Genomic DNA, 18,814 nt, shown 5'->3' on the forward strand with positions numbered 1-18,814 from the left:
TGTGTGTGTGTGTGTGTGTGTGTGTGTGTGTGTGTATTACTATACTTGTGAGGACCAAACGTCCCCACAAGTATATTCCCAATTAACATTTAGTTGTGTGCAGCAATGTCACACACCAAACAATTGCAGATTTACAAGCTCTGTAGAAATATTATTATTCCCAGCAAATTCTCTGCTATTTTCAGCTATTTTCGATGCCGTCCTAATTATGTTAATGTCCTCACAAGTATAGTAATACAAACATGTGCGTGTGTGTGAGTATGTGTGTGTGGTGTGTGTGTGTGTGTGTGTGTGTGTGTGTGTGTGTGTGTGTGTGTGTGTGTGTGTGTGTGTGTGTGTGTGTGTGTGTGTGTGTGTGTGTGTGTGTGTGTGTGCAATCATGCGTTAATGAGTGCTAGTGTTAATGAGTGCTAGTGTGTATGTGAACCAAGTGTGTATGCGTGCGTGCGTGTGTGCGTGTGTGTGTGTGTGCATGTGTGTGTGTGTAACAGATGCGACAGCAGCCGTGGTGAGGAGCAGGCATGTCGTTGAGATCCTGTGATGTCACCACTTTAGATGGAGGAAGCAGATGGGCCGGGCCCAGGTACACAACCTGCTGCTAATGAACACATCCCAATGAACACACACACTTACTAAACAACTTAACGACACAACGTCTATTTAGAAAACACAAACACACTAATACCAAACAACTTAACATCCTTCTAGAAGCCCCCCCCCCCCCCATAATACGTCATGTTCTAGTGTTGTGTCATCACTTCCATTTTCACTTGTTTTATCTGTGTCCTGTGCGATTTCTCTTACCTGACTGGATAATATTGGTATCCTGACCATAGAATGCATGTTCTATTTAGAGCTGAAGATACAGGGAGACACCCTATATAGCAATGATTATAGAGCTATTTAACACATCAAATCAAAAACCATCTAAGTGGAAAAAGCGGCACTCCAAAATAAATACTGCAAGACAGTGGCTCAGTTTCTCATTTTATTGCGAGAACGCTAACGCGTTTCGGCCGTAGCCTTCCTCAGGCTACGGCCGAAACACATATTTGAACAAAAAACACCTATCCTTTAAGTGTCTTGCTCATGGACACTTCAATGCGTATACTCGGCGCACTGGGCCACAAACCGGTGACCTTCTGATTACCAGACGGCCTCATACCCACAAACTATAGCCACCCCAAAATGACTGGCCTACGCCTCACATACACAGTAAACTCCAGAGTTTTGATTCAACCACTTTTAACCTGGTGTCCCTGTTTTGGTCATTATGCAAAAAAGTTGAATAAAAAAAAGTGAAATAGCTCACAACGTGTCGTAATGTGGCGCGTTGTGAGTGTGTAGATCTGCTATTTTCAAGGTTTAAAACAAAACCGTTCATTAGTCGTAATCGAGGCAAAAGTTTGAAATAACTGATATTGATTTGAAGTCATAAGGCCCAGCCCTAGTCTCTTGCAGGTAAAGCTCCTCTCTCTGCTCTGTGTGTGACAGACTGACAGAGCTGTTAGTTTAAGATGCTCTGTGTTTGCTGCTAATGCCCAGCCAGCATGCAGCACTAATCTAATTAGTGTGCCAGTCAGCCGCCTGTTCACCCAAACACAAATTAGAGAGGCACACATATCTACAAACAGGGAGAAATAGCATCGCTGTGTGGGCAGAAACCTTGTATCTCCATATTTCAACTTTTTTTTGTTCATAAATGAACGCCCTACTTTGTCGTATAGGAGTGTCGTGCAAAAAGTAGGAAAAATAGCTGACCGACTAGCTCACAATGTGACATGCCGTGAGCTTGTAGGTCTGCTATTTTTTGCAATTTCAGAAAAATGTGTAAAGTGAAAGTGGTTACGTGTCTCTGTGTTTAAATAAATCTTGAAGCAATGAAAAGTAGTAACAAGAGCTTGTGACTAAATAATAACCACATTAGATCAGTATAGAACACAGGTTCTTTTTTTGCATGTCCTGAAGTTTTGGACATACAAGGTTTCCACCGACACCGATGATTATTCTCACAAGGATGAGGCCTATCTCCTCCTCTCTCACCTCCTCCTCCTCCGCCTACTCATCCCCGCCCCTCAACCTCCCCCTCCTCCGTGTGTGTGTGTGTGTGTGTGTGTGTGTGTGTGTGTGTGTGTGTGTGTGTGTGTGTGTGTGTGTGTGTGTGTGTGTGTGTGTGTGTGTGTGTGTTCTTCTTCCTTTAAACGGTTTCACACTCGCCCCTGCCGAGATTCATTACCTGGCCTAATTATAAAAGCAAATGAAATCAGCCGCAATACATTATTAATGGAGGAAGCGCCATTAGGATTCATTTGCAGCGTTTGCGACAATGTGATATTTCTCAAAGTGTTTTCATGCCTCATGGAGGAAGCAGACACACAAGACAGATAAGCAGCAAGGTGTTTGAATGTGATGGAGATGAGAGGGTGGGGATGGGGGTGTTTTAGACATGATGGGGGGGTGGGGGCGGCACCGAAAAGCAGAGAGAAAGAAAGACAGAAAGAGAGAACCGAGTATAGGGCTGGCAAATGAACCGAATATATATCGAACCGATATGTAGAACTAAAAACCCACTTAACCTTGCTCCTGTAGGTTAATCGTAGAACCGTGGAGCAGATTTTTAAATATATATATATATATTTGGTGGCGTACAAAAAAATGCGAGGTTATAGGTTACAACAAGTCGCACCGCAGCGTGTTTTGAGCTTGTAGATCTGCTATTTTCACTATTGTTTTAAAATAATTGTTCATTAATCATAATCGAGCCAAAAGTTTGAAATAATGGTGGTATTGATTTGAAGTCATATGGTCCAGCCATAGAACCAAGTAGGGCTGGGCAATATGGACAAAATCAAATATCACAAACTTTTTGACCAAATACGTCGATATCGATATTGTGACAATAATATGTTATTGTGACGATAATATACATTTCCTTTTTAATTTGTCAAAAATAGCGAAAATCTGATCTACACGCTCATAACTCATTGCGATGTGTTGCTACTATTTTTTATTATTATTTTTTTTTATCGGTTTTAAGTGATTAAAACCCAGTCACCAAGGTTTCTCTGTTCATTTTGAAGCCTGTTGACGTTCCTGGAATAAGAAGTGGGTGATTTCCCCAACCAACCAGAGTGCAGTGGGCGTCGCTCCAAATGTTGTGACGTCAGGGCTCTCAATGCTGAACATTGGGGAGGAGGAGGGGCGCGGGGGCGGGAGCACAGATCGGTGAACAAATAGGATCCAGCGGATTCTCTCTCTGGAGATTTTGAACCCGCCCCTCTAAACAAGATAGCAGATGCGCTAGGGCAGCCTACTGTGGAAGTAACAAAATTGCTGCAGTTCTAATTACTGGCCCAGCCTTTTTATTCCATCCACATCAATGGAAATTGGACCCGACTTGGTTTTATTATCATAGAAACCTTTACATAAATACTTTATGTTTTCAATCGCTACTTTAAAGTCTTCTGTCCCACAGCATGATTTGTGTTATCGTAAATTATGGTCCCATACATTTTGTAATTGATGATAAAGCAGGGTATGCTTTCAGGGCTTGTGATTGGGTTCTACCCCTCTACACACCAATAGCACACTGGTTGTGGTTGCACTCGCCAGTGGTGCGAAGCCTAGGCCGAAGGGTCAGGGGGGGGCCCTCAAACTTTTTTATGTCAAGGACCCCCAAATTGATATACGTTTTGCCACGCGGCCACAGATGCATTTCACACAGAATTTTTGGATTGTATTTTTGGATTCTGTCGTTTAATCGATTTCTTGCTCGGAGGGGGCCCTGATCGGTCTCAGGCCCAGGGGAGTCGGGATCGCTAGAGTCGGGATCGCTGAAATAGTGGCTTCAATGCGGGTCTGTAGAAATCAATGGGCGACGGCACATATGGAATTGTTTTTACAGCCTATGTTAAAACCACAAAAAAAGACAACAATAATTGTCACATCTCGATATCCCAAATCGCAGACAATATGTATAGTCTCATATCAGGATATCGATATAATATTGTTACACAGCTCAGCCCGAGGACAGAGAGTAGCAGAGAGAAAAAAACAAATGCAGAGAAAGGGAGAGAACCGAGACAGATCAGAAACAGAGAGGGTCTCGGAGATGTTGTGGCAGTGGGGGTGGGCGGTGGGGGTAGGGGGGTGGTCTTTTCCGCTTGAAGAGGTATTGATGCCGTATTGGATGCAGCCTCCTATGAACAGGTGTGGGACTCAGCCCCCCACCACCTGCATGGCTACCCACACACAGCCCCCATCGGTGGGGGGGTGTGTGTGTGCGGGCGTGCGCGCGTGTGTGTGCTTGAATTACTGTACTTGTGCTGGCCAGTCCCCATCAGTATAGTAGAATTTGAGAAAATTAGACATTGTGAGTACACATTTCCTGGTACTCAAAAGAGAAATGGTTGCTTTATGGTAAAAAAAAAAAGTATATATATATCTTTAGAATTTAGAGGTTGAGAGGATTAAGGGTTAGTGTGAGAGTTATACTGTAGTTGTGCAGCATCGTCGTGTACCAAAAAAAACAACAACAAAAACGATATACAAGCTCACAACACGTCGTGAGCTTGAAGATCCGCTCTTTCCGGCTTTAGGGTTAGGGTAAAAGAGAAAATTGTAAGGAAATTGTCAAAAATAGCACTCATATGCTGTCCCAAAATGTTGATATCCTCACACAAGTACAGTAATACAAACATGTGTGCGTGTATGTGTGCAGGTGTATGGGGGGGGGGGTGTACACCAGCCATTAGTCCCCCTCCCCACCTCCCTCAGAGCAGCGGGGACAGAACGCACACGGCCACCGCTGCCACCCCGAGACCCCCGCCCTGGCGGTGTAAGAGACCATGATTAAAAATGGACTTCAGCGGGGGAAGTGGAAGAGAGGGGCTCATAATTATTCCTTTTTAAATCAGTTAAAGCTTTTTCTCAAATATCCCGCAGGAGGCACGGGGTTAAAAATCCATTTGTGGGAAGTGTACCATGACAGCGAGCCCGTCTCCCTGGAGACAAAGAATATGACAGTGGGGAACGCACGATGTGTGTGTGCGTGTGTGTGTGTGTGTGTGTGTGTGTGTGTCTGTGTGTGTCTGTGTGTGTGCGCACGTGCACCTGTGTGTTTGCATCGGTGTGTTTGCAAAATCTGGGAGTCAGCAGAGCAGGCAGGCTTACACACACAGGCAAATACACAAACCACTAAAAGAGGGTTTCTGTTTTTTTTCGGGGAGGGGGTAATTTTTGTGTGTGTGTGTGTGTGTGTGTGTGTGTGTATATGTATGTGTGTGTGTGTGTGTGTGTGTGTGTGTGTGTGTGTGTGTGTGTGTGTGTGTGTGTGTGTGTGTGTGTGTGTGTGTGTGTGTGTGTGTGTGTGTGTGTGTGTGTGTGTGTGTGTGTGTGTGTGTGTGTGTGCGCGCGCGTGTGCTTTTAAAGGTCACTAGGTAGAAAATGTAATATCCAAGCTCCTCCGGTCCATGAAACTGAACAAACAGCATGTAAATAATCACACAGATTAGAGATTGTGAATCGACAAACCTCAGAGAGAGATGCAGGTGTGTGTGTGTGTGTGTGTGTGTGTGTGTGTGTGTGTGTGTGTGTGTGTGTGTGTGTGTGTGTGTGTGTGAGCTTTTACAAACGTATACAATCTCTTTTTCAACCACAAATAGCCAAAATTGCCGATCAACAAGGTTTTAGAAAAACAAGCTGTTTCTGAAAAACAATTAAAAAGCTATACATTTTTGTACATCAATGAATAAATAAATATAAAATTTTTGTGTGTGTTTAATACAACACTGTCCCCTGTGATGCTGATCACATTGTCATAGAAGAGTCACATGTAAACAGGGGAGACAGAGTGATAAAGAGGTGGGGAGCCAGTAGATAGGAACAGAAAACTAAAACCCAGGGGAAAGAGGAGGAGGAGAAAGAAGAGGAAGACGAAGAGGAAGGGTGGAGGAGAAGGCCGTTGGCGTTAAGCTTTACCTTCACACCGTCCTGCCAGACATGTTCCTTCTGCAGCTGCTCTGCTTCCCTGGCCAGCTTCTGCACAAACAAACAAACAAACAATCTTGGTGTCAGAGGACAATGATCTGTGTGTGCGTGTGCGTGTGCGTGTGTGTGTGTGTGTGTGTGTGTGTGCGTGCGTGCGTGCGTGAAAAAGAGACAAAGAGAGACTAGACTATTTAGGACATAAAAGGTTTCCACCCGACAGTGACAACCAACATACAGTATAACAGCATGTGTCTTTATAAACAAAAAAAGATACAATCAGGGACATTGAATGGGTATCATATTCACAGTAGTATTAGAATCGAGCAAATATTGATTGCTATCATATTCTGACTATATTCTGAGTATTTACTTTACAGAAAGCTTAAACCAGGTGTACTTTCTAATCAAAGTACTGTACAGCAATGTTATTGCTTGCTTGTATGTCAAACACACACTTATATTATATATTTTGATATTGCCATTACTACTGTATTTAGTTGTAAGATAAATGCAGCGTGGTAGTTATCATCGTCCCCCCGGTTCAAACATCACATAACCCGTGTCCATTGATGTTGAATTATCATAAAAAATATCCATTAATATCCACACAGCATTCCCCAAGTACAGTAACAGAGGCTTATCGCTCTAGAAGCTTATAGAGTTATAGACCACTCATACAACATCAAGTCACCCAAATATGGCAGAGTCCACACCCTAGAGGCTCTATCTCTGTCTCAGCACCCCCCCCTCTCCCCCCCCCTCTCTCTCTCCCCCCCCTCTCTCTCTCCCCTTCCCCTCAAGGCTGTGCCTTGGTATCTAGGTTCCCCCAGGCCCCTAGGGGGCGATCTGGTTCACATCCCAGAATATTCTGTGCGCAGGGCTCTATAATTACAAACGCTATTTAGCGTGCTGCTAAGAGCACTTTGATTTCTGGTGCTACATTGTTAAGAACCGGTCCCCACGGAGCAAAGGGAATGTGACGTCACACTATAGAAAGAGTTGTCTAACAACGTGTGGGAATGAGAGTACTGTTGTCAGCTCTCAAGCAAAATGAATGATAACATATGTCACAAAATCTAAGGAATGTCTGGGAAGTTTTTGATTGGACATCACATCCTTCAATGGCAACAAGTCAATCCCATGATTTCCTACTGTAGTTTCCAAAGCTATACTGGGTACCATCGCAGAACTTATTCTATTTCCTCCAAACACAGACTGTATCAAATGCAACTAAATATCACAAACGACACAGAGCCACCTCCCTGACAGAATCGTTAGACTTGTTTTTTTATTACATTTTTGGAACACAGTTCTTATGACGTGAGTTAAAAGACGCCATGGGATTTTGAATGAGAAAAAACGTGATTCATAGAGCGTGTTTCTGACGTCAGAATCATACTGTACAGTATGTGTTCCTCTGCGTCTGTATGCTTGTGTATTGTGCATTTAATCAACCGAATGGGCTTCAAGTAGTGATGATTTAAAAAAAAAAAGGATTTAATTCATTTCCTAATGCAATGTTGAACCACTGGAACAATGATACAAGGAGCTATTTGGCCTATTGAAGTCATTGCCCCGGAGAGTTCAATAGAAACGACAGTAATTGTGCGACATCCGTTAAGAGAGGGTCATCACTGATAAAGGGCACTGCCGAGTGGTAATCTCTCGTGGCGATATTAACACGACAACATTTTTCAATTACAGATAAACATGAAACATCTGAAAAACAACCTGCTGTATTGAGAATTAAGCACTTAAAAAGCCACAATCCATAACCGTTTTTAGTGAATAAACAGTTATTTTGACCAATCTGTATGGTACAGTATGATAATAATACAATATAACACAACACTTGTCTTGCGGTGTTTGGAGATGATCTCCCTGCCTTTCTATGGCATGTAAGTACGGCCACTACTGGTTGACAAGGGGTACTGCCTGAAGGTAAAAATTCAATTTCTCCCCTGCAAGCCAGCATGTCCTTTTAGCTCAAGGGTAGAAATGTTGGCACTTGGGTTCGAAACATGGGTAGAACATAGCCTCGTTCCCAGCCTTACTCAGAGAAAAGCCTGGTCACGACCTAAAGCAGAGTGTCTATAGGGCGGAACTTCCGTCATACCTATTTCCCCCGGAAACGATCTTTTTCAACCAATTACAACACTCATTTCATTCACGGAAAATGTCAACAGATTTGTAAAGCATCAACGTCATTTCCTTGGGCGGTACTTCCGCCAAATTCCGGTACTTCCGTTTAGGCACTCGGTCGGCCAGGTCTTGCCCAGCGTGGGTAGAACGTGACAGTGACGGATTGCTTCTTTTTATACTGGATCTACACTTTGTTGTACGACAGTGTCGTGTGTACGTATTATGTATATTACGTATTTTCCTTTTTTCTTTTAATGTTCAACTATAAAGACAGGACCAACATAGGGTCACGCCAGGGTGAAAGTGGTTAAATACCTAACTTGCATAATTTGTGGCGCAGTGGTTCCATCGATCCCCATCGAATCCAGTGCAGATCTCACTGACTGTGATCGTTACACATAGGACAGCGATAATTACACCAAAGCAAGTCTTTCCTTGAGGAATATACCATGGAGTAAAAGGCTACAGTACATCCGGCCAATCCTCTCCCTCAGCACGTCTACCAGTGATCTACAGTATGATCTGCCCTTTCATTCTCTCAGCTCTCTCTTTTCCTCAGCCGTTTAATCTGTCAGTAAGGATCTCTCCCTCTTTGTCCCCCCAGAAAAATCCATTTCTCTCCCTCTGAGAGTAGCCCCACGTGTCTTTTCCGTCCGTTCTCCGTTTTTTCTCCAACTGCCGCTCCCTCAGTTATCCCCCCTGCGCCTCCGCCCCCCACCCCACCCCCCAGAAGCCCACCATTTTCTACCGGGTCCCCCATATCTCTCCTCTAGCAGCTTAATGCAGTCCCCCCACTCCCCTGCTCCAAAACAGCCATGCGTCTCTCCGTGTGTCTTCCCCCTGCTTCTGTGTTGTTGGGCCCCAACAGATGGATGGGCTACACAAACAGCCCATGAATCAGAGTGAGAGATGTGGGATGGAGGGGACCAGGGATATATCATCAATGTTGGTGGTGGTTGGTGGCTGGTGGCCCGAGCGGCTTAGAGCCAGTGGATGAGCGGGCTAGTGAGATACAGCACAGTACGATGGACCTAGACACAGATAAGGCCAAGCAATACCGCCCCCCCCCCCCCCCCCCCACACACACACACACACACATGTTTGCATTAGTGTACAGTACTTGTGAGGGCATCTAAATTAAAGGACAGTGTCGGAAAAAGTAGTCGAAAAATAGCAAATCTACCGCGACATGTTGTGAGCTTGTAGATTTGGCTAATTTCCGTTGCATGACACAGGCACGAAACTAAGTCAGGCATAACTCTAACCCTGAACATACTCTAACCTCTAAATGGCTAATCCTAGCCCTAATTTGAATCTTTTGCTAATTGTAAGTCTAACTCTAAACATATTTTTGAACCATAAAACAACAATTTTGTCTTGAGGATGGAGCCATGGAGGATGTGTATTTCTACAATAGCACTATACTTGTGGGGACATTTGGCCCTCACACAAGTATACACACACGCACGCACACGCACACACACACACACACACACACACACACACACACACACACACACACACACACACACACACACACACACACACACACACACACACACACACACACACAGAAAATGACACCACGGTAGGGACACTGACGGTTATCTCGCACACAGAGGATGGTGTCCTCTAGCGTCATCAGCCATTGTAACCCTGACACAAACTGCATCACGTTTTATCGGGCCATTTGTCAGTGCGCCTGCAGGCAAGGTCAAGAACCATAAACACAAGCCGGTAATGGATAGTGGCATGAAAAGCACCTACACGACGTCTACCACCATAAACATTGCATAGAACAGGGTCGGTATTGTTTGAAAACACAATAGGTAACGGAAGGGTTTGATTTATTAAGGGGGGATGGAGAGGGGAAATCCATGCCTTTGCTTTTGATACCCCCCACTTTCTGGTAATACAGTTTTCATGGCCAGTGGGGTGTTTTTATCCCTACATCAGTGGTTCTCAATGTAGGGTCCAGGGACCACCCCATGTCAAAATTGATTGGTCTATAACTCTGTGTACAAATGGACGCTTTGGTTCCATTCATACACTCTCAGAGTTAAATAAACAGTGAGGATTTACAGCATGGATTGGAGTCCCAGCGATAAAAAAGAATACAAATAAAATGGATAGCCTAATGCAGTGGTTCTCAAATGTTTTCATGTCAAGGACCACCACATTGATATGTATTTGGCCATGGACACCCCCATCTGAAAATGTTTTGAGCAAGGTACCTCGAGAAGAGAAACATTTTCGAGATTTTTCCAAATCCTATATTAAAATGAGCTAATGGGAGGGCGGGGCGGCGGGCGGGGCGGCAGGCCCGGGCGCACCTCTGACATCACTGGAGTGTGTTGTCTAACCTCAATGTTGTCATGGCATCAGCCGCAAACAAATCAGTAATCCATATATGGACACAAGGACTGACAGATACAGGGATCCAGATGGCCAGAGTCACAGATCCAACCGCAATGCCGTATGTGCATATATAGGACCGACCGACTTGAAACTCAGCGCGTGCAGCGGCAAGGACTCGAGGGAGTGCAGTGCCCGCCGTCGAGTAGTTCGGATATCCAGTTGTCCAGAACCGCCGATCCAACCAATATGCTCATACGTATATGGGCATTCCAATAAATGGGCATATACTGATCAGGGATCTCCATATGGGCATAAAAGGGACAAGGACTGACAGATACATATATTTGGGGACCCCCTGGAACCCCCCCGAAGGACCCCTGGGGGTCCCCAGACCCCACTTTGAGAATCACTGGCCTAATGCATATCAAACTGGGGGTCCTTGAAATAAAAAAAGGTGGACAATCACTGAAATACATTGCGTTTCCTTTTGGGAAATGTAGACTGTCTGAAATTTGATAATGTTTGATAATGCCGCAGTTTAACAATTTAACACAAAATGTATGTTAAGGAAACGTCCCCCCAGAGCAGCAGGCTGTGTCAACCAGACAAAACGGCCTCCGCCTGCCTGCCAGCCTTCATGGTGAAAAAGGCCATCGCTTTCTGACTGTGAACCCCGCAAGACAAGAAGACATGAAGAAGAGGGGGGGGGGGGGGGCGGGGGGGGGGGAAGTGAAAAGCTCAGCATGAGGCGATTAGGATCTTTAATATTCATAACTGTTCAGTTTGTGCTGTTCTGGCGGGGAGCAGTTTAATCACTCAAAGTCATGTTATTTCTGGGGGAATGACAGCCCACCAGGGGCGGCACTGCGTCACGCTGGGGTGAGCGGCCCCCCGCGGCGCTTAGAAGACAGGTACAATTTCAAACACATTTCCGCGTGAATATTTCAAACATGATCTAATGAAAAATATATTCATACAGTTCAGATATCTTTTGATATATCTAGATACTGTTTATACCCACTGAAATGTATTTTCTATAAGAACCGTATTTGTTGGAAGTTTTTTCCTCACATATCTTGAAATATATACCATATACAGTATCACAGAAACCTTGTACAGTACGATAAGAACGTAACTTTTCAGGAAATGGAAACAACCTGTGTTCCAATGGATCCAATGTAGTTATTAATTATTTAGTCACAAGCTCTTGTTAATACTTTTCATTGGTTAAATATGTATAAACCAAACCCACAGAACAACCCACAGCCACTTTCACTTAAAAATCTTTCCAAAATAGCAAGAATAACTACAAGCTCACAATATCACAATGCAACATATGACATTATAGATAGATATTTTCGCTACTTTTGTGCGACACACTTGTACGTCAAAGTAGGGCATTAATTTACGGACAGAAAAAGTTGTAATATAGAGATACAACGTTTTGGCAGCAACGATATACTGTAATAAGGTATTGATTATTTATGAATCCATAGCAGGCAGTCTGCAGTGCAATACTGCAGCCTGCTATGCTTTAAACACACACAAATATACTTTATAAAGAAAAAAAGATAACGTTATTATTTTAATATGCAATAAAACAAAAAATATCTCATAACAATGATTTCATAATAAGTCACATGCAGTTGAATGCAATCCACCTGTGGCCCCTCCCTCCTTCCCCAACCTCACTATATCCAAATCTCCCATTGATCTTAGTTAATTGACAATATGTTTCCAAAAAGATTTTTTTTATCTGGTGCTGAAGGGCGGAAGAAGAGGAAATTGGAGGTGACCAAAATAACACAGGATAAATTTGTTTTATTTTTTTAATGAATCAGATTATAATCTGAGTTGTTTTTCTTGCAACATACAATCATGTTTTTGGACAAATGAAACAACTGTCTAGAAATATATACATGCATTACAATAGTTATATCCTGGTTTTGAAATGTTTTTCATTAGAGCATGCATGTTTCTTTTTTGATTGCTTTTTAGCTAAACTGAGTAGGATTATAAGCATAATGTTTACCACCATTGTAAAGCTATCTTTGACTGTTAGTTAGCTAGCATACCTACTGTACCAATGTTAAAGTAATGTTTTGATTTGCTACAACTTGAATCTTAACATAGCCACAATAACATTTTACCTGACAAGCTGGTTAAAAAGTAACGAATGTAATATAATATTGATTAATTCATTGTGTTATGATTTGCTATTTTAATACAAAACCATGTCCAAATTGCCCTAATAGTTTTAAGATAAACCTTTTCTTTCTAGATATGATAAATAGTATTTTTTGTAGATTGCAATATAATATAATTTGGACATATTGTGCAAATTGGATAATTTACATATTTGGATACAATGGCATCTGTTGGTTAATAAATGTGGTTAATAAATGTGCAATACTTGTCTGTATTCACTTTATTTTGAAAGATTTGTACTTTTATTTTGACAAGGAGCCAAATATTTGAGGACTATTTTTGTATATTGGTCAAGCGATGACTAGCTATTGTTTTACAGTAGCCTATAGCTACACTATTGTTTTGTGCAATATTGTAGTATTAAGTTAATTTAGAATATTTTGCACTAATTGTGATTTAAATATGTTGATTATCTATCTGTTTGAATGTTTCAATTGTTAATTGTTTAAGTAAAGTTTTTATAGCCTTTCCAAATAAAGCAAGAGCTTTGTTGTTAATTCACTTGTCCATCTCTATGTGTGTACGTGGTGTGCATGCGTTTAGTTTGGTGGTTTGGGGGGCCACCAAAATAAATCTTGCTTAGGGCCACCAGAATCCTAGAGCTGGCCCTGACTGTAACAGCTCTGACTGGCATCGGGGGTTTGAACCCTGAACCCTAAACCAGCGATTCCCAACCTGTGGGCCAGGGGAACACAATCGATTGATTCATCATTACGATAAACATGCTCTAAAAATGCATGCGGCCCACCCATCTGACCACTTAACACAGTTGCCGTGTGTTTCAAGCTTTTCAAGTGGACCCTGCTCCAGAAAAGGTTGGGAACCACTGCCCTGAAGCCAAGCACACTGAATGTAGGTCACCATGTGCTGACTGATGACCTGCCCTACTAGTGCATATCATAAACATCAGTGGCCTTGGCCCAGTCTGGGTTATAATCGCTCTTTAAATCATGTCGTATGTTCCCACATTAGGGCCTTCTGCTGGACTGGGGGGATTCAAAGGACACTCTGGCATCTTTTGTAATCCAGAGGGACACTCCAAGCAGTCAAATCTGGGTGTAAATTTAACTATGGCTGAGAGCGTAAAAGTCGACCCGTAAGGGTCTGTTCTTACATCGTGTAGAGACATGTAGAGAGTTAAATTATCACTTGGTATTTTGCTGTGTACACTTTGTTGTGTATGTTTTGCTGTGTTTTTGAATGAGAGAGCACTGGAGAAAACAGAGTGTGGTCTCTGTGTTGGAACTGTAGCCTTGGCTTGAACGGAGGCAGTTATCAGGTTCCAGGTGACCCCTGGGTGGTGTTTGTGGAAGGTCTAAAACCTCACCTAGTGGACCTAAACACTGTGAAATCACTCTGCTGGGGTCACTTAACCTTTCTCCACAACACTGGTGGCATGGGACCTATGCCAGCCCAGCCTGCTGCTACTAGCACTTCCCAACCCCACCAGTAGGATATCGTTGCTGTCGGGCAGAAACCTCTTGTTGTGTTTTTTCATAAATGAATGCCCTACTTGATTATACTACAGCATCACACAAAAGCATCAAAGGTAACAGATCTGCAAGTTCTAAAAGACGTTTTGAGCTTGTAGATCTGCTACTTTTGCTATTTTTGAATCCTGAAAAGTTACAGTTCTGGACATGTATGAGGTTTCCACCTGACAGAGACGATACTGTATACCAGAAGCTTTAGAACACTGTTTCTCAAACATTGGTCATGGACCCAATTTTGAAAATAAATCAAACACTTTTTGAATTTAATAAAAACATAATAATCAAATAAATTCCAAAAATAAATTTCAAAAATAACTTTTAAGAAGTAGTGAAAATAGCAGACCTAAAGCTCACAACGCATCACATCGCAACTTGTTGTGAGCCTGTAGATCGGCTTTTTTCACTAGTTTGAATCCTGGGGAGACAATCAAATTTCTCTTAAAAAGTTTGGGAAGCACTCCTTTAGAAGACTCGCGTAATTATTATATGCAAGTCAATTTGCCTGTGAGTTACATCGTAGCTGTCGGGTGGAAACCTCATATGTCTAAAACTGTTGCTTTTACAGGAAATGGAAAAAATGTTACCTGTGTTCCAATGGATCCAGTGTAGTTATTATTTAGTCACAAGCTCTTGTTAATGCTTTTCATTGGTTAAATATTTTTAAAACCCCCAAAAAACACATTTAACCACTCTCACTTTCAGTTTCAAGTATAGAAACTAGCATATCTACAAGCTCACAACACGTTGCGTCTCGTCGCATACTTTTGCATGACACTGGTACAGCGAAGTAGGGCATTCATTTATGAAATATGGAGATACATGGTTTCTGCATGACAATGACAATACACAACAGACTTGTTTTATATGCAAGTCAGTCATCTTAATTGTCAGTTCTTTAGCAGTCAATAAATAATGAGACTAGCTGATTGCTGCCACAGCATAATCTTATTTTGATTACATCGATATCATAAAGCTTGGGACTAGTCTAATTAGCATGTAAACGCTAACGCCGTGACAGTTTCCTGTGGCGTAGTGGCTCCGCAATTTTGGAGTCTAATGAGGACCGTGTTTTGTGCGTTTCGGCGCTGGACCAAGTTATTGTAACTAGCACAGTGGTTCTCAAACTTTTTCATGTCAAGGACCCCCCAAATTGATATGTATTTGGCCGCGGACCCTCCATCTGAAAATGTTTTGTACCAGGGGCCCCCAGAAGAGAAGACTTGTGTAAAAAAAAAATCCAAACATTATTGAGATTTAGACTAATCTTTCAAAAAGAGCAGATGTGCGAACTTGTAGCCTACATCTGCTATTTTTTAATAGGCAACGTATAAATGGTTAAAGTGGTTAAAATGATTGTGATTTTGTATTAACACATTTAGCTGGGCTTGAGCTATTTCCTCAAGGAGAGACAGTAACAACAATAACAATGCTACTGAGTCTCTCTCTCTCTCTCTCTCTCTCTTCTCCTCACAGTGGTCAAACAATGGAACATTCCATAATGAGGGGAAATAATGACCCATAACCCCCCCAAGGACCCCTGGGGGTCCCCGGACCCCACTTTGAGAACCACTTAAACCACGCACTTGTATATTTTTATTTTAGAAAATAATTGTCAAAGGCTCACTGCAATAGACCTCAAAATCACTCAAACTCGCTTTATTTAACCACTTTCATTCACCCTGACATCTCTATTAGACAAAAAAATAGCTGATCTACAATCTTACATTGCGTCGCAATGCGACACGTTGTGAGCTTGTAGATCTGTTATTTTCTTTTTAAATAGGGCTTAAGTGGGTATGATATCCTTAGCTATTTTGCTTTGGTGTGAATTTGTATGAATGGTAATGGAAAGTGGTCATTTGATTGGCCATGATTGAATCTACCCGGCAACACACCCATTTATTATACGGTCGCTGTCAGGCAGAAACCTTGCATCTCCATATTTCAACTTGAAAGTGAAAATAGCCAATCTACAAGCTCAAAACACCTCGCAATGCGATATACAAGCGACACGTTGTGAGCTTGTATATCGGCTAATTTCACTATTTTAAAATAAAAAATGTTTGGACATAAAAGGTTTCCACCCGACAGCAACAATACTATCATTACAATGGTAGTGTTCTGCCAATTGGTTGGGGGGGAGGGGCACACTTGCAATATCCTCAAGGCCCACCAGTGGGGCTCCGGCCCACAGCTTGAGAATCCCTGTCCTAACAGACTTGTCCTTGGGATGATAGCCTTGAAGGATGCCAGCGTTGCGGTTGCCATGCAGTGCAGCCATCAGTCCAGTAGGGGGCAGCGGTCTGAGTAGTAGTGGACCAGTAGCAGCGGTTGGTGGCCTGCAGGCAGGCAGCTCTAGCAGCAGCATCAGCAGCCTCTCAGCCAGTGGAGCCTGTCAGAGTGAGAGCAGTCTGTCTGCTCTAAGCTCTTCAGTCTGTCTCTGCCACTCTGGCTGCTGGGATTAGGGCCAATCACAGAAACCACTGAGTCAGAACCGGCACCCACAATAACAGATGGAGAGGACCTTCCTAGTCTCCAGAATTTTAAAGACATTCTCAGACTACAAACTCTCCTTTTTCACTTCGTCGTCTCACCCCCTAGCCGCCAACCCCCCTCCCGCACCCACCACCTCGCCATATTATAGCTGCATTCTTTTATCTCTCTTTTTTTTATATTCAGATATCATATCGTCCCTGTCGGGCAGAAACCTTGTATCTCCATATTTGAACGTTTTAGTTTTTCGTAGATTCATGCATTATGTACAAGAGTGTGGCGCTGAAGTAGCAAGAAATTGCCAATCTACAAGCTCTCAAGAATTGTGAGCTTGGTATTATTGCTATTTTGAAAAAATAAAAATGCAAGTGAAAGCGATTAAGTGTGTGTGTGGGTTTTATAAATATTTAACCAATGAAAAGTATTAAGCCAGTGGTAAAGTGCTTCATGCCCACCACTGCTGAGGTTGTGGGTTCAAATCCACCGTAGTGCATCCGGCTATGTCGTGAGTCTATACAGACACAATTGATCCGTGTGCGGGGGAGGGAAGCCGGGGCGTGGAGGGTGATATTTTTCCCTGCACGTACTCCCACGGCCAGGGGCGGCACCTGTCAGCGGGGAGTGTTGGGCGGGAGGAGTAGAATGGAGGCTCTACGTTCTCCCGGTGGGGGCTCCTCATTGGCAGGTGAGTCAGTAGGAACAGCAGTGACAACACACACAATGTGTGTGGGGAGGAATCAATTAGCATAACGACTAAATTGAAAACAAAAAAGTTAGTTTTGGACACACAAGATTCTGTACTCCATTTCTTTGTTCTGCCAAAAGAGCAACGGACCAACTTCCAAACACTTCCGAGCTCTTGAAGCTCCGCAGAAAGCATAACCCTTATGCTACAGGCGTATAATTGCTTGCTTTTTCTATATATAGCAGGCAGAGCGCTATTTACTCAAGGAGAGTGACAACAATAACAATGCTACTGTTATTCTCTCTCTCTGCTCCTCACAGTGGTGAAACAATGGAACATTCCATAATGAGGGGAAATAATGACCCATAATTCCTGGTCCCCGGTCGCTTTGCTATTGGCAGCTGGGCATTGTAGTCCTTATTAGTGAAGGGCTGACAGAGGAGACGCGTGGATGGGTGGGACGCAGGGCCTTTGTTTTGAGATCCAAAGCGGCCCCGTGGCAAGGACCCGGCCGTTTGCAGAATGCATGCATCTAGGTCTATTGTAGCACGTTGCTGAGATAATCCCCCCGCCTTTGTACCTCTCCCAACCCCACCTAATCCCCCCCCTGTCCGGCAGAAACCTTGTATCTCCTGCATTTCAACTTTTAATTATTTATTTATTTTTATAATTAATGCCTTACTGCACATACTACAGTGCCACACAAAAGAAGCAAAAATAGCAGATCTACAAGCGCCTCACAGTGCAAGGCGTTGTGAGCTTGTAGTTCGGCTATTTTGGGGTGTCGCAGGCTGAAAAGTTTGCTGTAGATCCCAAAGGTGGGTCGAGAAGATATTGCAAGTGGGCCCCCAAATAACTGGCAAAGCACATTAAAAACGTCTTTTTTTTTTACCTTGAACAATGTGTTTTCATAATGATACCAATAAATAAGAACATGTATACTACGTTGGTTCCATTGATCCAAGCCTGAACACAATCAATTGATTGATCGTGCACATTAAGGCCTCCGTGTTAAGTGGTCAGCTGGGTGGGCCAAAAATGCTTTTGAGATTTTCCTGTGGGTCCTGATCTAGAAAAGGTTAGGAACCGCTGATACAGATATAATAATAAAAAAAGATTTTAATTTGATGAAGGCTTAAAGGAGTAGTTCACCCCAAAAAAAACGTATTTTCTATCAAGTACAAACCCCATGAAGCATTGAATTCATGGAGATTTTTTAGTTTTTGTCGCATTCCTAAGCCAAAATGATGATGATTGGGTCTCCTACCTGAGACTCCGCCGGTCATCAAATTATTGGCTCAGGAATGCACGTCTCCATGAATTCAAGGCTTCATGGGGTGTGTAATTGATAGAAAATAAGTAATTTTTTGGGTGAACTACTCCTTTAACACTGTCAGATTAAAGAAAATGGTTAACTTGTTTTGGAGTGCCGCTTCCTTCCACCTTG

The 18,814-nt window shown here is 42.9% G+C and overlaps 1 protein-coding gene across 2 annotated transcripts in view; it reads right to left on the reverse strand.

Annotated features, from left to right (window-relative positions):
- cacna2d2a (calcium channel, voltage-dependent, alpha 2/delta subunit 2a) overlaps positions 1-18,814 on the reverse strand; it is a 278,517-nt gene that overhangs the window by 137,334 nt on the left and 122,369 nt on the right. For both annotated transcript variants that reach the window (XM_084061443.1, XM_084061442.1), the window contains exon 4: positions 5,980-6,039. In XM_084061443.1, the coding sequence (XP_083917569.1) occupies positions 5,980-6,039 (60 nt within the window). The remainder of the gene's footprint in view (positions 1-5,979; positions 6,040-18,814) is intronic.

This window comes from Gymnoscopelus microlampas (genome assembly GCF_963454915.1).
Source record: "Gymnoscopelus microlampas genome assembly, chromosome: 7".
In the NCBI taxonomy this organism is placed as follows: Eukaryota; Metazoa; Chordata; class Actinopteri; order Myctophiformes; family Myctophidae; genus Gymnoscopelus; species Gymnoscopelus microlampas.